Raw genomic sequence first — 25,600 nt, forward strand, 5'->3', positions numbered from 1 at the left:
CCCGCCAAATGAGTGTCTGGAGGGCTAACCTCTGCGCCACCTCGCTCGACCTTATGACACAAAAAGAATTCACAATATAACATACTGGAAAAGTGCAGAAAGTTAGGCTGTTTGATAAGCCTCAATATTCAATTTTTGAAGAGTCGCCTTTATTTCGTGATGTTAGTGAGGTGTAAGGTAAGTCGTGGGACTTCGCCGTGACGTACAACAGACAGTTCATCTTGCTAAGTTTCTGGCTCACAGCTTCAACCAGAACTTTCTCCTGTGCAATCTCGTTACTGGTCCAGAGCGCACGACGGCACGGTGACGTCTGGCGTACTTGTTTCAGGGCGGAGCTGAACTACTCGCCCAACAGCACCGAGTCGACGCTCAAGCTGCGCGACTTGCGGGTGGCGGACGAGGCGGTCTACAAGTGCGAGATCACCTACATCGAGGTGCGCGAGGGCTGCGCCGTCGTCCAGTTCATCAACCTCACCGCCCTCAGTGAGTACCTTTTTGTGTATGTATGTATGTGTGTGTGCAAGGCGAGCCGATGTACTATCGTGCATTAAGGCTGGACTTTTGGGATGTCTGGGTTATCAATGCTTTGTTCAGACTTAAGCTGGGTGAGCGCTAGCCCATGGCCCTACTGAAGTTGTGCGGTTTAGTTGGATCCAGTTATTTGAGGGGGTGGGGTGGCTCGATGATTGCATGAGTGACTCGCACTCGGTGCACCGTTGTGGAGCGACAGAGTCAGTATATTCCAGGTGCCGGTTAGTGGGCCTGAGTTCATCGATCCTATAGAGGAGTTTCTGCGTTGCACATTTGATGTAATCAGACATGCGTGGTACGTTCAGTTCGGTTTGAAGGTCGGTAATCAGGGCCCATCTTGAAGCTCCTAAGATGCATCTGCTTTGAATGACTTGTAGGGGCCGAAGATGGGACAGGCTGGTAGTTCTCCACGTGGAGCAGTCATAAAGAAGTGCAGGTAAAACTGTCGCTTCGTTAACGTTCATCTGGCAATTGCTCAACAGTGGGTGCAGTTGGTGTGGGAGGTATAACAATTGAATCCTCCTGTCGTGGATAATAGTGTCGTGCCTCCCGTCGGGTAGACCGTTCGCCGGGTGCAAGTCTTTCAATTTGACGCCACTTCGGCGACTTGCGCGTCGATGGGGATGAGATGATGATGATGATTAGGACAACACAACACCCAGTCCCTGAGCGGAGAAAATCTCCGACCCAGCTGGGAATCGAACCCGGGCCCTTAGGATTGACATTCTGTCGCGCTGACCACTCAGCTATCGGGGGCGGACCTTCTTGTGGATCTGAAGTTTAGAAAGGAGTTAGCTATCCAGGGTCGCCCCTAAGTATTTTACTTCGTTCATTCATGCAACTCCTTGATGACGAAGAGTATGCCTGTACCGCAACTTGGGACGTTTGCGAGTGAATAAGACAGCGGTAGTTTTGTCGATGTTGAGACGAATGTCATTATCTGATACCCACCGTTCCGTCAGCGTGAGTTGTCGTTGTAATCTATCCACTGCTGCAGTAATTCGCCGGCTACCAGTGAGTAAGGCTGTGTCGTCCGCAAACTGAGCTAGAGACGACATGTGGCAGGGGGGGTTGTAAGTCGTTAACATAAGCGATGGAAAGAGTTGGGGATAGGACCGCGCCCCGTGGAAGACCTTCCTGTAGGCATCTAATGCTGAAGCGTTGCCCATCGATGAGAACCATTATCTGCCAGTTATACGCAGACAATAGTCAGGCAAGGTTGCACATGTTGCAGTTTGGCCAACAGCTTGTCAGTCCACACAGGGTCATAAGCTTGTTATATGTCTACAATATGGCCGCTGTGCAATTGGAAACATTCATATTATAGGCGACGTCAGTGAGTACCGTGTAGCCTGCCTATGTCATATTATCACTCCACGGAACTACACGGCTGCTCCATATTTCTGCTCCAATAACACTTACTCTGTTCCTGTCACCGTGAGAAATCTTAGAGGCTTAGAATTTACATAAGACAATAATAAAGGGTTTTTCCGTTTTAACAAATCGTAAAGTGGTTCGAGGTTTACAAATTTTTATATTAGACTCAGGTATCTTAGTTCCATGCCAGTTCCACCCCGCTTCTCTAAAGAAATAAACTATCCTCTGTAAAAGAGCTTCAAACGTCAAATTACTTTACGAGTGAGTTAATGTGTAAAATATTGGACGCTAAGCAAGTGAAACCCTTGTGGTTGAAGACGCAAAACCCTAATTAAGTTGGTTTTATTAGTTGCACATTATTCACTCATATATAAAGAGTTTACCTAACTAATCGTTTGTTATGTACAATGGCAATTATAATAAGAGTCATGTTTATTTTATGTACAGGATGTAACAGATATAAGTAGAGATATTTTTATATGTGGTACCTTAATATGTGCGTATACACATCAGTGTGTTGGTTGTTTTTCCTCTGCATGTAACGATCTCTCCACAAACACACGATCTCCCCACAAATTTACTACCTGATGTATTCTGCACAGTCTTAACTGTACCACTAAGAGGAATATGCCTGTCAGTATAGACTGACCATTTTTCGTCCAGGTATCCACACGTCAACACCTGACCTGTTGGCCTGGTCAGAGTCACATCTAGATGTATCTGGGGTCCAATATCACTCCAACTGCACATGCCCCCACCATCACAGAGTCTCCACCTGCTTAAATAGTTGCCTGCTGACATGTAGTGACACGGATTCATGAGGTTTTCTCCGGTGTACACGCCCATCCACTCCATACAATTTGAAACGAGACTCGTCTAATCAGGCAACATATTTCCAGTCATCAACAGTCCAATGTCGGAGTTGACTGACTCAGGCGAGGCGTAAAGCTTTGTGTCGTACAGTCATAAAGGGTACTCGAGTGGGTCTTCGGCTCTGAAAGTTCATATCGATGATGTTTGGTTGAATGGTCCGCGCGCTGACGTTTATTGATGGTCCAGTGTTGAAATATGCATCAAATTGCGGAAGGGTTACACTTATGTCATGTTGAACAATTCTCTTCAGTCATCGTTAGTCCCATTCTTGCAGTATCTTTTTCCGACTGCTGCGATGGCGGATTTGGATGTTTTACCGAATTCCTGATATTCAGGGTACACTCGTGAAATGGTCGTATGGGAAAATCGCCACTTCATCGCTACCTCGGAGATGTTGTGTCCCATCGCTGGTGCGCCGACTATAACACCACGCACAAACTCACTTAAATCTTGATAACCTGCCATTTTAGCAGCTGTAACCAACCTAAGAACTGCGCCAGACACTTGTTGTCTTATATAGGCGTTGCTGACAGCAGCGCCGTATTCTTCCTGCTTACATACCTCTGTATTTCAATTCGCATGCCTATATCAGTTTCTTTGGCGCTTTAGTGTACGTCATGCATATTACTCGTTCAACATTCCCTCTTCGCCGACGCAAGTTGCAACACTCTGCCGCTAGAGAGCACCGAAATGTAGCATGTAACATGGCGGTGTGTATCGGAAGTGTCGGTGTGTGAGAAACAGTGTACTGTAATAGAGTTTTTAACCACAAAAAACATGCCTCTAGTTGAAATCCATAGACGCTAAAAAAGTTCCAAGACAATGCCATCAGCAGACAAAGTCAAGCTGTCAATATTCTTGGATGTTAAAGACATGCTGAATTGGTAATTCATACCAGGGGCACCACAATAAACTATGCACCGTACAGCGAGACCCTCCGGAAACTGAAAGCACAAATTTCAAGAGTTCGTCTTCTCATGGAACACGCTTTCCTCTAACATGGCAATACCAGACCACACAACGAACGCTGCGACATCTGCACAATCCAACGCCGTGGATTCAGTGTCATCGACTATCCTCCACACGGTCCCGACATGGCCTCATTCCATTTTCATCTGTTTCCAAAACCTAAAGAACACCTTCGAGAACTTCACTTTGATAGCGATGAAGCGGTGCAAGCAGAGGTGAAGTTGTGGCTCCGCCAGCAAAGTCAATAACTCTGCACTAACTATATCAACAAACTGCTCTCTGTTGGGAGAAATGTGTTCGTGGATAGGGTGACTGTGTTCAGAAATAAATACGTAAACATGAAGAACAAAGATGTAGACTGTCAGTAAGGACTTCAAGAGTTTCCACGTAAAGTATTCGGAAGCATTACTTCTCAGAAAGGTTTCCTGTGTCACCATATCACGTGACATGACCGTAATGTGACCTAGCCAAAAAGGAGAGCCTTAGTGCTGCGACTAATACGTGTAGTACCACGACAGTAGTTCTCAGGGGTAAAAATTGCTTTTGGTTACTTTTCGGCAGTGTTATAGGGTAAGTGCTGCCTCGCAATTATTACGAAACACGGGTTTCAAACTCACGGAAGAAGGTATACGCGACAGTAAAAAATTAACTCTGAGATAGTATACTAAGCTGTAAGAATACATCCAAAATAATGAATCCTCTGCCACCTTTGTTCATTACACATTTCGTCTTTATTATCAAGTTGAGCTGTCCTTGCTGCATCCAGTGTGGCTCACTGATTTTAAGATAAGAAAGTGATGCATACCGGCAACTTACGAATCGTGTCAACTCGTTCTCTGTCTTTCTGTACTTTGAGTGTTTCTCTACTTTGAGTTCACATATTCCGTATGCGACATAGAAATAGGAAATCAGGCCACAGTTACCCAAAAACGTATGCTCATGCGTACTTAACGAACAGAGAGAAGAAAATTGTAGTTGACAATTCTTAATATGTAGTCGGGAAAGATCTGTCTATCTGGGAATAATTTAATACTAAATTCCTCAAGATACAGTATCCGGCGCACTGCCGTTTCTCGTGCATGCACACGAGGCTCTGTTAAAAATTTAAAAAAAGTTCATTTTGCAAATGGCAGGCGAAATCAATCCAAGGATCCAATTAGCAACAGAAGAAATTGCAAATAATAGGATTGAAAGATTATTGATTTGTTACTTCTCTCTCTCTCTCTCTCTCTCTCTCTCTCTCTCTCTCTCTCTCTCTCTCTCCGTCTCCCTTGCTTAAAAAAAGAAGAAGAAAGAAGTAGCCACAACAAATCGACTTCTGCAACAACAAAATGTGCTACACCAGTGATACCATATTTAATGGAGTTAATAACTGGTTATTTCAATAACTCATCAGAAAATTATCTGCGAGCAATTCTATTCAAATACGAATTATGTTAAATAGTCTGTTCCACGTAATTACGACGTGTCGCACAAATTACCTATAAAAGGTGTAATTACCTACAAAAGGTGTACCGGCCGCGGTTGTCTCGCGGTTCTAGGCGCGCAGTCCGGAACCGTGCGACTGCTACGGTGGCAGGTTCGAATCCTGCCTCGGGCATGGATGTGTGTGATGTCCTTGGGTTAGTTAGGTTTAAGTAGTCCTAAGTTCTAGGGGACTTACGACCTAAGATGTTGAGTCCCATAGTGCTCAGAGCCATTTGAACAAAAGGTGTAATTAAGTAACTGCCTAACTGAGTAATTAACATTAGTTCATTAATCTGGCCCGTGATTTCGCTGTGTCTCCGATTGACCACCTCAGGTGTAAGTGTTATGATATTAGCAAATTCGGCCGGCCTCTGTGGCCGAGCGGTTCTATGCGCTTCAGTCTGGAACCGCGCAACCGCTACGTCGCAGGTTCGAACCCTGCCTCGGAAATGGATGTGTGTGATCTACATCTACATCTACATCTACATGACTACTCTGCAATTCACATTTAAGTGCTTGGCAGAGGGTTCATCGAACCACAATCATACTATCTCTCTACTATTCCACTCCCGAACAGCGAGCGGAAAAAACGAACACCTAAACCTTTCTGTTCGAGCTCTGATTTCTCTTATTTTATTTTGATGATCATTCCTACCTATGTAGGTTGGGCTCAACAAAATATTTTCGCATTCGGAAGAGAAAGTTGGTGACTGAAATTTCGTAAAAAGGTCTCGCCGTGACGAAAAACGTCTATGCTGTAATGACTTCCATCCCAATTCGTTTATCATATCTGCCACACTCTCTCCCCTATAACGTGATAATACAAAACGAGCTGCCCTTTTTTGCACCCTTTCGATGTCCTCCGTCAATCCCACCTGGTAAGGATCCCACACCGCGCAGCAATATTCTAACAGGTTAGTTAGGTTTAAGTAGTTCTAAGTTCTAGGGGACTGATGGCCTAAGATGTTGAGTCCCATAGTGCTCAGAGCCATTTAAAGCAGTATTAGAATATTGGAGTATTGTAATAATTCTGTGCAGCAGTAGAGGGGTATAACTTTTACTGTCCGTCGCAAAATGAATGGAATTTCATTTTACACCCTCTGGGAAAACGTTATGAAACACGTCACTGTGTAATAGACTGTAATTTACAGAATGTGAAGTGTGCTCTTCTTTGCACGTGACAATGTGTATATATCTTACAGTTTTAATCTACATTTCTGGAGCGTGTGTAGAGTGGACCAAAACGATAAGCACTGGTAGACCTCTTTTTAATGTTGGGCACTTTTACGATCCGGAAATCAAGCTGATAATGATCGCTTATACGGCTATAATTTTCCTTCGCTAAGCGGAGTATACTCGCAACCCACGGGAAATTACTGTGTGATGCCACCACTGTAATCTCTATGATGCTTTGCACTTTACATATTCATGAGATCGCTAATACGTGTTACATGTTAATGAGAGATCAGTTAGTTCATTCATGCTCCATAAATTATGGTGACAGTTCAGTCACCTCTGACAGGCTGAATATTGCTCATTAAAAGACAGCGGCATGCCAAAGGCGCGGGGGAAAAAATACCTCATGCAGGCAATGTCGCCATCTAGCTATGTTTAAACGCCTGCAGCTCAGTCCTTAGAGATGAAATTAACTTACCGCATAAAGCGTTGTCATCTAGAATTACTTGGTGAAAGCGATGACTGTAATTAAAGTTTAAAGAGGTAATCAAAAGAAATTGTAAAATAAATTCCTGCGAATTTAAACAAATGGGGGGGGGGGGGGAGGAGGGGGATGAAAGGTAACTGTCAGCGAGGAACCAGTTCTTTATTCGTACTAAAGATAGCCATTCCATGGAAATGTTTACTCACATATAACCAGAAACCTGTCGTAATTGCTTTGTCGTATTAAAAGTATGGCTTTCCTTTGTTCCACGTATCTAACGACGTTTCCAGGAAGCCGAACAATTAATTTGTCTGAAGTTCCTCGAATCTTGCGAGATGTTTTTATGATGTCCATGTCACATTCGTATTCGCTTTTTATAAAAGGGTTCGTTAAAAAGTTTGGAAGCTTTTTCCACAGCTACTGTTATTTTGTAGACCTCGTTTTTCTTTCACTGGAGCAGTCGCTTGTGTCCGTTATTTGACTTAAACTCAATGTTCGGATGCGCGAAGTGCAAATCCCCGTACACCTTTCTCTATTTTTTTTCCGTAAATTATCGAAAGTGAATTTTCGGACGGTTCCTCTGAGGAACTCACTGCCGTTGCCTACCTCGCTCTTTTCCCGGATAAACAGCGTGATTTCACTAATGAGTTCGGTGTCTGAAACAATTGAAGCTATAACCTACCTGTTGCAAATTTTGTGATAAATAAGTTACAAAATGAAAAATTATCAGCAAGAACGGACGAAGAAAGCATAGAAAACCTTTACAAGAGGAAGGGCAAAGATAGCGAAATTTGTACTAAGGATTCTAATAACAGTTATTTTGGCACTCAAAGGATCACTAGACTGGAAACGTTACAGATGCAGACAAGTGTTAGAATATGTGATATAAGTTGGCAAGGATTTTGAGTCTAATAAACATCAAAAGCAGCAAGAAGGTCTGACACGAGATACTACCAAATTATTAGAAAGACTGAGGAACAACGTATACTAGAAATTCATTGTGTGTAGGCTTCTCATTGTTTACCACTACCATGATTTCTCCTGTTTATCAGTTTCTTATATTCTTATTGTTATTATTTACTCCGCACTCTTTGATGGAACCGGAGTTTTCAAGCAACGAATTAAATGTTACTTTCATAGTCATTTCATACATTTAAATAATAGTTGCAACAGGATTCACAGCCGTTGACAAACTTACTGATAGAAATACGTTTCCCAACACGGGCTGATATTTTTATTTTGTGTACTACATCGTTTCGGCTGTGTAGCCATTTTCAAGCAACTGCATGCATATTAAAAAAATGTAATCAGAGTACCATGTCCAAAACAAGCATTGGTTATAGTCACCAGAGTAAAAACCGTATAAAAAGAGTACTTATAATGTTTAAACCGTTAACTACGTAAGTTTTGCGTTACAGTAACATAATTTCATGGGTAGTCCGTGGTTGACCTTATATACGATAAAGTAAAATAAAAATTCGTCGACTTTAAACGATAAAAATTACTTTCCAACGTCAGTAAATTCACCATATTGTCCGCTGTAACTTGGCAAAAAGCTATAGTTATTCATTCTGTATGTATTAGGGTTGGCCTATCTTAGCTGCCTCACCCTATATATGTTCTATTGAGAATATCAAGGAGGCAGTAGCTGCAACTGTCATATTATAAAATGCTTTACACATTAACAGGCTTGAGAGATGTAACCATAATATTCATTACTGTACAAACAGTTGCACACAATCAAGTCATTTATTAGTGTGCGGGAGTTCTGAACTGCGTCTAGCAACTCCTCGTGGTGAACAAGTCAGAGATAAACCTGTGTGGACAGGTATGCTCTCTGTGTGATCTGTATTATCTGACATATTAGCATGAATGTAAAGAAGGGAAGGATTACTTTCTGTTTATTCTGTGTACAAGGATCATAACGGCTACTGTCGAACATTGCTAGAACTTGTACTGTTTTAATGCACGAGTGTTCATTACAAAGTGGTATTCGAATTCCTAGCTGCGTCTTTAAAAAACTTCTGTTCTCTTACACAGTCTTTTATTAAAATTGTATCTCAAAATATAGTTGTACGCAGCTGGTTCCGGCATCTTAAGGTACCCAGCTGTTCCAACACTATTATGTGCGTCCTCATTTCTTTTAAGAAAATCTGTGGCGTAAAATTGCCGCCTCAGCTCATAAAACATAATAAAATTAGTCTGTATCATCCACTGCTTACATTTGATGAGAGTGTAATTAGCCAATCAAATGTCTTCATAATTGCAATGCAGAAATGACGTTGTGCAGTGAATAAGACGTAGAATCCGCATTTGGGAGAACGGCGGTTTGTACCCACGTCCGACCATCCAGGTTTAAGATTTCCGTGGTTTCACTAAATCTTTTAGATAAGGTTTCTTTGAAAAGTTCATGGCCTATTTCCCCTTTCAACTTGGTTATCAGCTCTGAGTTTCTGTCTCGTCTCGGATAACTTCATCGCCGATGGGATGATAATCACCTTTACCTCACTTTCTTCCTCTAAGGAAAGAGTGTGAAATAGTGATGGGTTTTGTTTTCCTCTTGCCAGAAACAAACCGTATTTTTTCACCAACGTTAGTCGACGTTCATCTCTTGATGGGAGAATCAGACATTAACGAACTAAGCAGCAATATTTCTCCAAATATCATAAGTGGCGTACGGAACGAAAACTTCAACATTCATAATTTATTTATGGTTGCTTAAAGTTTAAATGCCACCCTAGACTGCAAGACGGAAAACGTATATCCACAAACGAAATACTTGTTGAAATATTAAATACTCAGTCCTGTGATAGACGTCTGGTTCATATGGCTCTGAGCACTATGGGACTTAACTTCGGAGGTCATCAGTCCCCTAGAACTTAGAACTACTTAAACCTAACTAACCTAAGGACATCACACACATCCATGTCCGAGGCAGGATTCGAACCTGCGACCATAGCGGTCGCGCGGTTCCAGACTGTAGCGCCTAGAACCGCTCGGCCACATCGGCCAGTGATAGACTTCTGTTTGTTGACAGTATTGGACCCGCCCAAAGTGGTTAGCACTCATTCTTACGGACAGTTCAGCCCCCCCCCCCCTCCTCCTCAAAGATTAACAGGTCTGACTGCTCTTGTATTCGCTTATATACATATATCAAACACTCCTGTAAATGTAACATGTTGTCGGTTACTGTATAATATACTAACGACTGAAATGTGCCCACACTCAGAAGTTGTAAAGATTATCAGATGAAGAAGAGGGCCATGTTACTGGACCTCCTCAATCAATCCATCGTTCTATAGCCTTTTAAGAATCACTTGCCCAGTTATAATAACAATGAAATTTATGTCAGTATGTGCTCTTCGGGAATAGTAATCAATATAAAAATGCTCAATTTATTATGTGCTTGTAAGTCCACCAAGAGTTGCGGAATGGTAAATATTCATACCAATCAATCAGGAGCAACAGTCATACGTAATAGTTTTACAGGTTAGTTTGAAAAAACTCTGCAGTAAATTATGTGTCAACTTCTGTTAGTAAGCATATGCCCTCTGGAAGAAGACATATGCCAATAGACTGGAATTCACAACCAACTTTATGCCACACATAAACATCTAAATATGCACCCATTTATGTATCAGAGTTAGCTTTTTCAAGGACAGGCAAACAGTCTACGCCACCTGTTGAATCTCCACTGGATGTTTCATCCACAGGTCCACGTGGCACTTTTGTTACCCACACTACCGTCACTTACTTTAGTAAGGTTTGAAACGGTAGTGTTGTAGCTACATCGTCTGCATCAGAGTCTCCTCCAAATTCTGAATCTTCTGCGCGTTCTTCTGTAACCTTTTCCCAGCATTTCATTACAGAATCAGCCAGAATTTCATCTGCTTTGGACCTATGCCACCTTCAAGAAGTCGTTCTTATAGATCTAAAAGAAACGTTCTAGGATGTCAGGACGATCGCTTTAACTATAAAAACTAGTCATAAACGAATAAGTAAGATGTCTGTTATATTCATGTTTGTGTATAAACGTTTCCGTCATGTTGCATATTTTCAGTATCTACCCTACAATTGCAGCGAAATGACTTGTGTTATCTCGGTAGATAACATCTCGAAGTAATTTATGAAACAATCGTTGTGTACGTCTTTGTACACCACAATAAAGAGGGATGGGGTAGAGAGTACTGTGACAACTGTCCTCGCAGGAAATCTCGACAGCAGCATTAATGATTAGCGATCAAGTTAATATAGTAAATGAAAGAGTTACTTAACTTGTATTTCTCCAAGCGCACGAAGACTCACTACAAATAATGCAGCAACGACAGAGTCCAGTTATCACAGTGTTAAGGGGGAATGACAGGGTGACGGTCGAAAAAAAAAACCCTAAATTTCTTTTATTACGGAATTCGAATGTATAAAGGTTGAAGAATTATTCCCCAAAATATAATGCGCGAACTCCAAAAAGTAACGATTCTGTGAGCTTTTGATGCCGAGAGTGCACGGCACGCCTCGGTTTAAAAAACCGGTTCCGCGCTCACGTTCTCTATTTGTACTGATCAGAGTAAACCTGATTTTCTGGAGCGCTGTTTGGGCGGTTTTACTCAAAATGTGAACGAAAGTTTCATTAGTCTCATTTGGAGATACGCTTCAAAAATAACATCCAGCCGAAGCGAAATTGTCAACATTGCTTCAAATTTGGCCCTATGTATATTCAGTTTAGGCCATACTGTATTAATGCACGTGACAAATGCCCTACGAATCAAAATTGGCGATGAAACGAGCCGATTCTGTCAAGATAGAGACGGCAGCGGCGATGTGCTCAGCGATGAGAAGGGCTTTGAGGACGAAAATGAGGGTTTATCAGGTAAGAGTGGCAGAAAGCGGCCATAAACTAGCGGGGGCAATAATTATTATGGACCAGGCATTATGGACCAGGCATCGATGATATCCCGTAAGATTCAAACTTTGTCCCTTTTTTATATGATAAACACCTGTCAAACTGTAAACACGTTTTTATCCTTAACAAGGATGAGTCTCTCTGTATGGAAGCATAAATGATGTTGTTGAGCCGCGACTAGGCGGCATCAGTGTAGCAACAGGTTCGAGGAGGCTCCAAGTGCATGTGGGGTACCTGGTTGCCCTCTATTGCAGCGGCAGGGCGATCGAAGTGTGGCTCAGCGGGCGTGCTCCATTGGGTCTGCCGGATCCCGCACCACTGCTTTTGGCATCTGATCGAAGCATGCAATTCCATTGCCAAATGTGACGCCCAGGGGGTGGTATCGGTATGTGATACCGCAACAATATTACGAGGGTCGTTCCGAAAGTAAAGCCTCCTATTTTTACTCACAGAAACTACAGGAGATGCATAAATCGCAACAGCACAGCTAAATAGAGCAATATTTCATCTAGAGACTGTCGTTTTTCCACATTCATCACCATTCGTTATGCATTTTGGCCAACGATGGGCCAGAGTGCGCATGCTGTGCTTGTAAAAATCGGGACCAAGTGAAGCTAACCACTTCCTTACAGCTTTGACAACAGCATCAGAGTCTTCAAACTGATCTCTCAGAGGCTCAAAGATACGGGAAATCTGAAGGCGCTAAATCGGGACTGTAGGGTGGATGTGGGAAGCCAGTGCAGCCGAATTTCGCAGTGAGGTGCGTGGTCACAAAACTGGTGTGGGGCTTGGCGTTATCATGTTGCAGGGGAAAGTTGGTCTCCATCTCTGACCTTACCGTGGAAATTCGGGCTTTCAGCTTAATCAGTTTCGTCTTGTAGCGTGGTAAATTTGCAGTTTCTCCAGGCTCCAGGACATTCAAAAGAACCTCACCCTGGCTATCCCACAAGACTCTGCACATTACTTTTCCCGCAGACGACTGTGTCTTGAATTTCTTCTTTGACGGAGAATTCGCATGTCGGCATTCCATGGACTGTCTTTTGGATTCCGACTCGTAGGTGTGACGCCACTTCTCATCTCTGGTGACGATGCTATCCAAGAAAACGGTCATCTTCGTTTTCATATTGGTCCAGCAAGTTCCAAAAAATTTCCATTCGGTGAGTTTTTTTATTCTTCTATAAGCATCCGCGGGACCCATCTCGTACAGACTTTGCTACAGCCGAGATGTTTCAACATTGTTTCCAAGGAATTACAGACAACATTCAGCCTTACACACAGTTCTCTGGTCATTATCCGGCGATCACACGGTTGAATTGATCAAGACGGTCTTCTTTGCGAGGGATGACAGCTGTGCAGGATTGGCCAGGCCGTGGCTGTAATGCAAACGCCTTTCTCCACCTCGAAAGTGCCGTACCCATCGCCTCACATTGCTCAAGTCTGTTGTGTCGTCTCCATACACCTTTAGCAAGGGTGGATGCATTTTTATCTGCGCAATTCCCTCAGCAGTGAGGAATTCAACCACACATCACTGCTTTATATGAGCGCCCTCATCAAACTCCATTTACCGAGCGAGGTGGCGCAGTGGTTAGCACACTGGAACGCATTCGCGCATTCGGGAGGACGACGGTTCACTCCCGCGTCTGGCCATCCTGATTTAGGTTTTCCGTGGTTTCCCTTAATCACTCCAGGCAAATGCCGGGTTGGTTCCTTTGAAAGGGCACGGCCGACTTCCTTCCCCGTCCTTCCCTAACCCGACGAGACCGATGACCTCGCTGTTCGGTCTGTTCCCCCAAACAATGCAATCCCATCAGACTCCACTTTGGAAGACGCCTCTGCTGGCGCCAACTACCGCAGAACAACCGAACCAGCTGCAAATGAAAGAGGAAGGTTCAAGCATTAGCACTACACCAACGACATCTGGCACGGACATCCAATGTCACCACAAAAAAAAAAAAGAAATACGGGGCATTACTTTCGGAACGACCCTCGTATTTCAAATGTTCATTTTATCATTAGAAGCCGCATTCACAGCGTGTAATCAGTGAAGTTGGATGTTTTCCTTTGTACTGAATTCACGACAATCTGTTTGCTTCTGTGTGTGTCGCGAAAGGAAGCTAACTGTAAATATGCTTAAGCACGACTTCAGTAAGTGATACTCCGTAAGTTCGTAATTTTTTCACTAAACGAAAGTGCGCAACTGCATCAGATGTCTGATACAGAAGTTAAGGAACATGAGAGCCGATGTCTGTTTTACTCTTTTTAACCTGCTACATCTACATTTAAACTCCGCTAGCTACCAAGCGGTGTGTGACGAGGGCACAATTCGCGCCAAAGTCATATCTCCCCCCCCCCCGCCCCCCCGCCCCCCCGCCCCCCCCCCCGCCCCCCCCCCCCCCCTCTGTTCCAATCGCGGATCGCACGAGGGAAAAACGACTGTCTGAACGCCTCAGTACGAGCTCTTATTTCTCTTATCTTTGAATGATGATCATTACGCGATTTGAAAGTTGGTGGTAATAATATATGCTCTACATTGATTGTATTTCGGAAGGTAGTGATCAGCCGTTTCTGTTTAGCGCGTCGTCTATCTGCAAGTGTGTCCCACTTCAAACTCTCTATGAGATTTGTAACGCTCTCGAGATGGCTAAATGTACCAGTCACGAATCTTGCCGCTCTTCTTTGGACCTTCTCAATCTCTCAGACCCAACTGGTAAGGGTCCCATTCAGACGAACAATACTCCAAGATTGGACGAACTAACGTATAGTAAGCTAGTTCCTTTGTTGAAGTACTGCATCGCTGCTATGAGAATATGGGATCCCTTTTTTTAATATGCTGTGTGTTTGGTAATGAAAGTCACGGAGGCGTGGTGCAGCGTTTTGTGAGGTGTGCCGCCGGCGCGTGGCCGCCCGCCTGGAACGCCGCCAGGCTGCCCCCTCCGCTCACCCCGGCCGCCGAACACGCGCCTAATTGACCAATCACAGCACACAGACCGGCGCTGATTTGATTACGACGTCCTCCGCTTTAACTTGGAGACCGCGTTCAATCACGGCGCATGTCGCCGCTCCCGTTTCCCAGTCCAAGTGCCTCCCTCCGCCCTGCCGTGGTCTCCAGAGGTCCGCAGACGGCCTATTATCCTACCCTCTCATGATCCTAAGCGAGACGGACGGTGGCACCGTACACGGAAGGCTAACACCCAGCGGTTAAACCTTGCGGTGCAGGGCACGGATACTTAAGGTGATGTCCTGTGAGAGTTCACACCTCGGTTATCGATGAACAGGATGTCGTCGGTGTAGGCCGCATCTGTATCTACTACGTACGTACCCTGCAAACAGCTGTGCAAGGTCAAATGTGTTTTCCAGTGTACTACATAATAACGTTTCATTTCGCTCTAGTCGTCACTGGAGGAGGGAAGAATTACTACTGAAGCGCTTGTGTGCGTTATTAATCTAATTTTGTCTTTGCTGTCATACTTGGGACACATACTGGGTGATCAAAAAGTCAGTATGAATTTGAAAACTGAATAAATCACGGAATAATGTAGATAGAGACGTACAAATTGACACACATGCTTGGAATGTCATGGGGTTTTATTAGAATCAAAAAAGAACAAAAGTTCAAAAACTGTCCGACAGATGGCTCTTCATCTGATCAGAATAACAATAATTAGCATAACAAAGTACGACAACCCAAAGATGATGTTCTTTACAGGAAATGCTGAATATGTCAGAAAATGGTTCAAATGGCTCTGACCTCTATGGGACTTAACTTCGGAGGTCATCAGCCCCCTAGACTTAGAACTACTTAAAGTGAACTAACCTAAGGACATCACACACACCCATGCCCGAGGCAGGATTCGAACAGGCGACCGTAGGGGTCGCGCGGTTCCAGACTGTAGCGCCTAGAACCGCTCGGCCACCACGGACGTCTTCATGTAAGAGGTCAGTGTGCTCCACATTCTTCATTCCATTTCATCTGAAAATGTGTCAAGGTAAGATTCTACAACTGATGGCTGTCAATGATATTCGACACTAGGTTTGTTCAAATGGTTCAAATGGCTCTGAGCACTATGGGACTTAACATCTATGGTCATCAGTCCCCTAGAACTTAGAACAACTTAAACCGAACTAACCTAAGGGCATCACACAACACCCAGCCATCACGAGGCAGAGAAAATCCCTGACCCCGACTAGGTTTGTAGATCACTTCGGTTTTTCTTGTTGTAGGGCAGTGCAACGTGGAATTAATGCCAGCATTGAGCACAGTCATTCTGTTCAAAAGATTTACGGTGTATTATTGTTAAAATGGCGGCCCTCTTAGCAGTATAGATCCGTGACAAGGTTTTCAAATTGGTCTGTAGTATTTGCTTTCTACTATGGTCAGACTGCTGTTAACTCCTGGCTACTTTTAAACACATGTCTTGGTAAACAACACGGAGTGCACTTCAGAAAAGTGCTTCTATGTTCATTTAAGTCGACATTAATTATTGTCTTCCTTCTGGCTAGGAGAGGTTTTTCAAGCGACGAGAATACTGTTGCGTGTAAATGCTGCCTCTTTCATTCGGTGCAAAGTTTCATCTGTCAATTTTGTTATATATGCAAAATATGCAGTAGCTCTGTCTTCATTCCAGGCAAGGGCCTTGCCGCAGTGGATACACCGGTTCCCGTGAGAAGTTAAGAGCTGTCGGTCGTCGTCGGCACTTAGATGGGTGACCATCTAGGCCGCCATGCGATGTTGCCATTTTTCGGGGTGCACTCAGCCTCGTGATGCCAATTGTGGAGCTACACGACCGAATAGTAGCGGCTTCGGTCAAGAATACCATCATAACGACCGGGAGAGCGGTGGGCTGAACCCATGCGCCTCCTATCCGCATCCTTCCGTGAGGATGACAGGGCGGTCGGATGGTCCCGATGGGCCACTTGTGGCCTGTAGACGGAGTGGTTATTCTGTCTTCATTCCAAATCAGATAGTGGAGCCCTGCCTCTGCCATGTTCGCTCTGAGATTTAAGCAGTGTTCTAACTCAATCAGCCACTTCTTACCGCTGTGATTAGTGAAACTGGCCACTGAACGTACTCTCTCCATTGCGTCTCTTCTTCTCTTCGTCTGTCGAGTTCTGTTTCCGATACTCGTACAGGGTGTTTCAAAAATGACCGGTATATTTGAAATGGCAATACAAACTAAACGAGCAGCGATAGAAATACACCGTTTGTTGCAATATGCTTGGGACAAAAGTACATTTTCAGGCAGACAAACTTTCGAAATTACAGTAGTTACAATTGTCAACAAGAGATGGCGCTGCGGTCTGGGAAATTCTATAGTACGACATTTTCCACATATCCCCCATGCGTAGTAATAATATGGCGTAGTCTCTGAATGAAATTACCAGAAACCTTTGACTACGTGTCTGGCGGAATGGCTTCACATGCAGATGAGATGTACTGCTTCAGCTGTTCAATTGTTTCTGGATTCTGGCGGTACACCTGGTCTTTCAAGTGTCCCCACAGAAAGAAGTCACAGGGGTCCATGTCTGGCGAATAGGGAGGCAAATCCACGCCGCCTCCTGTATGTTTCGGATAGCCAAAAGCAATCACACGATCATCGAAATATTCATTCAGGAAATTAAAGACGTCGGCCGTGCGATGTGGCCGGGCACCGTCTTGCATAAACCACGAGGTGTTCGCAGCGTCGTCTAAGGCAGTTTGTACCGCCACAAATTCACGAAGAATGTCCAGATAGCGTGATGCAGTAATCGTTTCGGATTTGAAAAATGGGCCAATGATTCCTTTGGAAGAAATGGCGGCCCAGACCAGTACTTTTTGAGGATGCAGGGACTGCAACATGGGGCTTTTCGGTTCCCCATATGCGCCAGTTCTGTTTATTGACGAAGCCGTCCAGGTAAAAATAAGCTTCATCAGTAAACCAAATGCTGCCCACATGCATATCGCCGTCATCAATCCTGTGCACTATATCGTTAGCGAATGTCTCTCGTGCAGAAATGGTAGCGGTGCTGAGGGGATGCCGCGTTTGAATTTTGTATGGATAGAGGTGTAAACTCTGGCGCATGAGACGATACGTGGACGTTGGCGTCATTTGGACCGCAGCTGCAACACGGCGAACGGAAACCCGAGGCCGCTGTTGGATCACCTGCTGCACTAGCTGCGCGTTGCCCTCTGTGGTTGCCGTACGCGGTCGCCCTACCTTTCCAGCACGTTCATCCGTCACGTTCCCAGTCCGTTGAAATTTTTCAAACAGATCCTTTATTGTATCGCTTTTAGGTCCTTTGGTTACATTAAACCTCCGTTGAAAACTTCGTCTTGTTGCAACAACACTGTGTTCTAGGCGGTGGAATTCCAACACCAGAAAAATCCTCTGTTCTAAGGAATAAACCATGTTGTCCACAGCACACTTGCACGTTGTGAACAGCACACGCTTACAGCAGAAAGATGACGTACAGAATGGCGCACCCACAGACTGCGTTGTCTTCTATATCTTTCACATCACTTGCAGCGCCATCTATTGTTGAAAATTGTAACTACTGTAATTTCGAAAGTTTGTCCGCCTGAAAATGTACTGTTGTCCCGAGCATATTGCAACAAACTGTGTATTTCTATCGCTGCTCGTTTAGTTTGTATTGCCGTTTCAAATATACCGGTCATTTTTGAAACACCCTGTATGTTGCAGTTTCAGGAGTACACCGGTCGAACAGGCCTTAAAGGCCCAACGGTAGCGACCGGCAGCCGTGTCACCCTCAGCTTCTAGGCGTCACCAGTTTCGGAGGGTCGTGTGGTCAGCACACCGCTCTCCCCGCCGTTGTCAGTTTTCGTGACCGGAGCCGCCACTTCACTGTCAAGTAGCTGCTCAATTGGCCTCACGAAGGCTGAGTGCATCCCGATAGCCAAAAGCACCCGGCAAGCCCGGACGGTGACCCATCCAAGTGCTAGCAAAGCCCGACAGAGTTTAACTGACGGGAGCCATTGTTACCACTGCTGCAAGGCCGTTGGCCAGTGCGTATAACACCACACTGACATACGTTAACATTCAATCTTTGACAGTTTCAAGGTATCGGAGTTGAAGGAAACGAAGGGAACGGTCATTACAACATGTGGAGAAACCACGCTGTCGTTATGAGAGTAGAAGGACATGAAAGGGAAGCAGTAATTGAGAAGAGAGAGGGAGTGAAACAAGGTTAGAGCCTAATGGTTGTAACGTTTTCAGTCGGTACAAGGAGCAACCTGTTAAGGAATCCAGAGAGAAATGTGGAAATGGAATAAAAGTTCAGGGAGAATAAGTAAAAACTTTGAGTTTCGGTGATGACAGTGTAATTCCGTTACAATGGACTTCGAAGAGCAGGTGATCACAATGGATATATCCTTGAAAGAAATTATAACATGAACATCGGCAATCTTAAAACAAGGGTAATGGTATGTAGTCAAACTTAATCAGGTCATGGTATGTAGTCAAACTTAATCAGGTCAAGCTGAAGCAATTACATGAGGAATTAAGACACTAAAGTAGAAGTAGAGAGGATGTAAAACATATAACGGCAATAACAAGAGGAACGCTTCTGAAGAAGATAAATTTCGTAACATAAAATATAAATTTAAATGTTAGGTAATCTTTACTGAGGGTATCTGCCTGCAGTGTAGCCTTGTACGAAAGTGGAATATATACTGTAAACAGTTCAGATAAGAAGGGAATAGAACCTTCTGAAAGATGGTGCTACACGCGAATGTCGAAGATTAGATGGGCTGATTGGATAACTAATGAGGAAGTACTGAATCTTATGTGGGATAAAAGAGCGTTACGGTACAACTTCCCTAAAAGATGCGGTCGGTCGATAGAAGACATCTTGAGGGTTCGGGGGATCGACAGTTTGGTGATGAAGGAGCTAAATTTGTAGACGAAGAGAAATGAATCAAATTGATATAATTAGAATTATATATTAATGCCTTAGCTGCTGACGGGCGTTGATACACTCCTGGAAATGGAAAAAAGAACACATTGACACCGGTGTGTCAGACCCACAATACTTGCTCCGGACACTGCGAGAGGGCTGTAGAGGCAATGATCACACGCACGGCACAGCGGACACACCAGGAACCGCGGTATTGGCCGTCGAATGGCGCTAGCTGCGTTCTACCAATCCTAGACCGGCAAGGGAACTTGCTGTTCCAACAGGACAATGCACGTCCGCATGTATCCCGTGCCACCCAACGTGCTCTAGAAGGTGTAAGTCAACTACCCTGGCCAGCAAGATCTCCGGATCTGTCCCCCATTGAGCATGTTTGGGACTGGATGAAGCGTCGTCTCACGCGGTCTGCACGTCCAGCACGAACGCTGGTCCAACTGAGGCGCCAGGTGGAAATGGCATGGCAAGCCGTTCCACAGGACTACATCCAGCATCTCTTGATCGTCTCCATGGGAGAATAGTAGCCTGCATTGCTGCGAAAGGTGGATACACACTGTACTAGTGCCGACATTGTGCATGCTCTGTTGCCTGTGTCTATGTGCCTGTGGTTCTGTCAGTGTGATCATGTGATGTATCTGACCCCAGGAATGTGTCAGTAAAGTTTCCTCTTCCTGGGACAATGAATTCACGGTGTTCTTATTTCAATTTCCAGGAGTGTATGTATCAAAAGGGACAGATGAAAATGTGTGTCTTGACTGGGACTCGAAGCCGGGATCTCCTGCTTTCGTGCAGATGCTCTATTCATCTGAGCCACAGAGGGCACAGAGTATAATGCGACTGCAGGGACTATCTCGCGCACGCCTTCCGCGAGACCCACATTCTCACCTTGTATGTCCCCACACTACATGAGTAGTTTCCCCACCCAACACACTCATTACTCGTGGACGACATTGTTACCAAGTCCCGTAAGAGTTCGGGTAATATGTATTCATCCACACAGCAGAAGAATGTATTGCCAGAACTATATACTGATATGGATATGGTGTCTGTTCTTTCGGACATGTTCGAAAGAACAGACACCATATCAATATAAGTGCAAATGTATATAGGTTGCAGCAGTTATTCAGAGAAGATGTGGGCTGTACAGAATAGACTAGAGTGGAAAGTTGCATCTGACTAGACTTTGAACAGAGGACCACAACATTAACATTTGATTTTAGCTTAAATCCCTATAGAGATAAGTCCGCAGTAAATCATTCTCCCTTACTAGTGCGTAGCTTATTTAAATAGATCACTACGAAAAGAAGAGCTACCGATTGCTCACTTCTCCGTCGGAGACGACAGGTCAAGCCCCTCGTAACTATTGCAGCAGGGTTAGCGCTTTGCGGGTTCATCCCAGGTGCCAGGCACGCCGTGTATTATTAGCGAGCCCTCACGTAGCTGAATCACGCACGGCGCTTCCGACCGCAGCGATCCGCCCTTTGGAAGTCGCCTGCTGAATAAGTGACAGCCAGCCGCCTGCGAGCCACGTGTGTGTGTGTGTGTGTGTGTGTGTGTGTGTGTTGTGTACGGCTCGCGTGACGGCGCAGCCGGCCCGTCTTATCTCCCAAATGAGCGCTTTCAATTATGTCTGCCGTCCGCCCCCGTGAGGCATTGCCGACAGCCACGTAAGCGCTCACGGGAGGCGCCGCGCCGCGGAATAAATCTGAATTAATGCCCCGCGACACCTCCGCCCGTTGCTAGCACCCTTGCCGCACGCGCTGCTATCTTTCCGTGTCCACACCGCACTATCGTTTACCGTCGCCGGGGGAAGACACGTGCAGCGATTTGCTCACCGCTTATATACAAATTGGAGTAGTACTCTGCTTTGATCGTAACAGACCGCTGTACCAAAGCTGAGCTGCAGCAGAGTGTAGCAGAACTGCTCCGATATTTTAAAATGGGAATTTGGGACAGCGGCACAAATGTTCCCGCGATACCGTTATGCACAAATGCAAAGAAACCGTATTGGAGAAAGATTTTGGTACAATTCTGATGTCCTCACAGTCTATCTTCAGCAGGGAGCATAAAAACAAGACCAGTAACCCCCAACTGCCGCCACCACCACCACCACCACCGATTCTTGAAAGTATGGAATTTCCTTGTATGGAACAGCTTCAAATGTCTGATTAGTGTACAAATGAGTTAATGTGTTAAATATTTGACGTTAAGCATGCAAACGAAAAAAGGTTAGAAAGGATTTGGAATTATGCTTAAAGTTTATTGAAAGTCAGTAAGTGCTCTTACTATTAAACATTAGAAGAGTATAATCAAGGGTAATTTACGCTACTTTTAAGGCAAAAGCTAGGTTTTCACACATCTCATGTTTATAACCCTATAGCTGCTCAACTGTGTGTCGAACACCGTTAGAATTTTGCAGTCCATTCAGCTACATGATACTGCATGTACTGTATGTAATAAGTCATAACTTTTTCCCCTTTGTAATTTTTTCTCCTATCTATGTAATTATCTAGTTATGTAGTTCTCAATTCGTTCGAGCAAGCAATCAATCATTCATAATAGGAAACACAGTCATAACTCAGTCACTCAAAATGATTCAGAAATTTTACTTGTTAGAATGAAATCAGGCGATGATTCTTCTTCTCTGCAGGCTCGTGCTTTGCGGCTGTCTGATAATCTGTACAAATAAAATGCCACGTATTTTTGGGAGCGTTGTATAATCAGTCGGGAAACCTCAGATCAAGCTGATATTTGGCTTTGGTGAAGTTTAACCTTCCGAAGAAGTAATGGAGCTCTTGGATTATTAAATGCGGGTTCGTATCCAGTCTTTCGGAAGTTGCCTTCTGATTAACAACTACGCAATATATCGATGAATATAATTAATTCTCAAATGTCAAATAATGTAAGTTGTTACACACCTTTTGTATGAAGGAGCAATATATATATTTCCCTTTTAATCGTACAATTTCGTATCTGTTATCTTTTGTCATAAATCTCAACATTCAGATTACAGTTCTTCAAACAATGCTCAGGCTAATCGGCACGAAGACAATCTCGGAAGCTTTTTTCTAACAACCACCAGAGAGAGTACTTCAAATAATAATTATGCGCTCATGGCATAGCTATTGTATGAAACTACTTTGCTCATGGATTCTGCGAGTATGAAGACAGAAAATTAGTAAACGTCATTCAAGGGTAGAATTGTATCAGAATAATTCATCGAATATAAAGAGATATTACACCTTTCATCGTTTTGTAGCGGATTTCAGCGCGAAAAAACTTCTAAAAGATTTGAAATTATAGGTAAACTTTGTTGGAAGTCGCTAGGTGCTCCCACTCTCAAATACTGGATGAATATTGGCCGAGTAATCAGCGTGATGTGAGTTATGCTGCTTGAGACATATTCACCGTTTCTCACTTTAACAAGCCCTAGTTGATTTATAGTGTTAAACTTTAAACGTGAGATCATACACTGATCAGCCAGAACATTATCAACACGCACCTAATAGCCGGTATGTCCACCTTCGGCACTGATAACAGCGGCGGCGCGTCGTGGCACGGAAGCAGTGAGACGTGGGAGGTCACTGGAGCGACCTGGCAAAACATAAGCACACTCAAGTCGCCGAATTCGCGTAAATTCCGGAGAGGAGGGCAATGAGCTGCGATGTCACGCTCAGTCACGTCCCAGATGTGTTTGATCGGGTTCAGATCTGGACAGTTTGGGGCCAGTACATCACTTGGAACTCGCCACTGTGTTTGTCGTTCCACTCCATCACACTCCTGGCCTCGTGACATGGCATTATGTTGTTGAAAAATGCCACTGCTTCTGGGAAACACGATCGTCATGAAACGGGTGTACGTGGTCTGCAAACGATGTGCGATACTCCTTGGCCGTCGTGGTGCCTTGCACGAACTCCACTGGACCCTTAGGTGCCTACGTGAATGTTCCGCAGAGAACAACGAAGCAGCCGCCAGATTATCGCCGTCCCTCATTGACAACGGAGCTGTTCCCCTGGAAGAGGACAGATTCACGTCCTCTCATCGGCGTGACGAAGAAGGTATCGGGATTCATGAGACAGTGCAACACTCTGCCATTGGGCGAACGTCCAGTACTGATATTCACGTGCTCACTTCAGTCGTAGTTGCCGATGTCGTGGTATTAACATTGGCACATGCATGGCTCGTCGGCTGCGGGGTCCATCGTTAGCAGTGTTCGGTGCACTGTGTTTCCGGACAAACCTGCACTCCGCCCAGCATTACAGTCTCGTGTGATTTCCGCCGCAGCTCGCCGCCTGTCCTGTTCTGCCATTCTGTCCAGCCTACGGCGTCGGACTCTGTAATGAGGAGTGGCCATCCAACCACACGACGTCTGCATGTAGTTTTGCCCTCGGTTTCGCCACGTATTGAAGACAGTCACCACAGCACTCCTCGAACACCCGACAAGTCGTGCAGTTTCCGAAATGCTCGTGCTGAGCCTCCGGGCCATCACAATCTGCCGTTGGTCAAACTCAGACAGATCGCGCGCCTTCTCGCTGATATTGTGTGCACCGTACCTGTGTCTGACCAGTAGCATCACTCGCCAGGTGAACTGCTACCGGCTGGTCAGCTTTATATCGGTGGTCATTAAAAATGTTAATGAGCAGATTACAACAGCAAATTAAATTTTTGTTGCCTCCAGAAGCCTTCAGAAAGGCAACCTGCTACTCCGACTGTGTCTCACGTTAATATACAGTAGTAATATACGGGTTGAAGTAGAGTTCCATTGACAAAATTTGGGAAGTTTTGAAGGATCTTTTCTGAATATTTTGCTAATAGGAAGCCTTGGTCTCCGATGCCTCGTTACAAAGTGATGATTTAATTATGACTCTGCTCTCTGTCAGACATTTTATATCACTGAGTAAGAGATCAAAATGTTGGTGTCAGAATTGCGCGTCCTTTTTTGGGCTAATAATGAATGTCTTTTTTCTTCTGATATTTTAATTGTGAATAGGAGTGCTTCTGAAACTTCCTGGCAGATTAAAACTGTGTGCCGGACGGAGCTCTCCTGCGAGCTTCTGTAAAGTTTGGAAGGTAGGAGACGAGATAATGGCAGAAGTAAGGCTGTGACGACGGGGCGTGAGTCGTGCTTGGGTGGCTGAGTGATCGACGTCCGCCCCGAGCATATGCAACGAACGTAAACGAACAAAATGAGATTTGCCGGCACGGTAGCTCAGCGTGTTCGGTCAGAGGGCTCCGTGCTCTCTGAGTCAAGGAATCAACGATCATCTTGGACGGATATCTTGCGACGTCCGCCCAGACGAAACGGTAGACAAATGTAATGTGTTGCGAATACATAGAAAGAAGGATCATTTATTGTATGATTATATGATAGCAGTTACTCCTGTAAAATTTCTGGGAGTATGCGTGCGGAACGATTTGAAGTCGAATGATCACATAAAATTAATTGTAGCTAAGGTGGGTACCAGGTTCAGATTCATTGGGAGAGTCCTTAGAAAATGTAGTCCATCAACACAGGAGGTGGCTTACAAAACACTCATTCGACCTATACTTGAGTATTCCTCATCAGTGTGGGATCCGTACCAGATCGGGTTGACGGAGGAGATAGAGAAGATCCAAAGAAGAGCGGCGCGTTTCGTCATAGGGTTATTTGGTAACCGTGATAGCGTTACGGAGATGTTTAGCAAACTCAAGTGGCAGTCTCTGCAAGAGAGGCGCTCTGCATCACGGTGTAGCTTGCTCGCCAGGTTTCGAGAGGGTGAGTTTCTGGATTGAGGTATCGAGTATATTGCTTCCCCCCTACTTATACCTCCCGAGTAGATCACGAATGTAAAATTAGAGAGATTAGAGCGCGCACGGAGGCTTTCAGACAGTCGTTCTTCCCGCGAACCATACGCAACTGGAACAGAAAAGGGAGTTAA

At 44.7% G+C, this 25,600-nt stretch overlaps 1 protein-coding gene across 1 annotated transcript in view; it reads left to right on the forward strand.

The window, feature by feature from the left end:
• Positions 1–25,600, forward strand: part of LOC126272086 (hemicentin-1) — a 1,030,571-nt gene that overhangs the window by 208,240 nt on the left and 796,731 nt on the right. Inside the window, exon 3 of the mRNA XM_049974649.1 lies at positions 329–483. Coding sequence (XP_049830606.1) covers positions 329–483 — 155 coding nt within the window. The remainder of the gene's footprint in view (positions 1–328; positions 484–25,600) is intronic.

The sequence above is a fragment of the Schistocerca gregaria genome, chromosome 5, assembly GCF_023897955.1.
Source record: "Schistocerca gregaria isolate iqSchGreg1 chromosome 5, iqSchGreg1.2, whole genome shotgun sequence".
Lineage (NCBI taxonomy): Eukaryota > Metazoa > Arthropoda > Insecta > Orthoptera > Acrididae > Schistocerca > Schistocerca gregaria.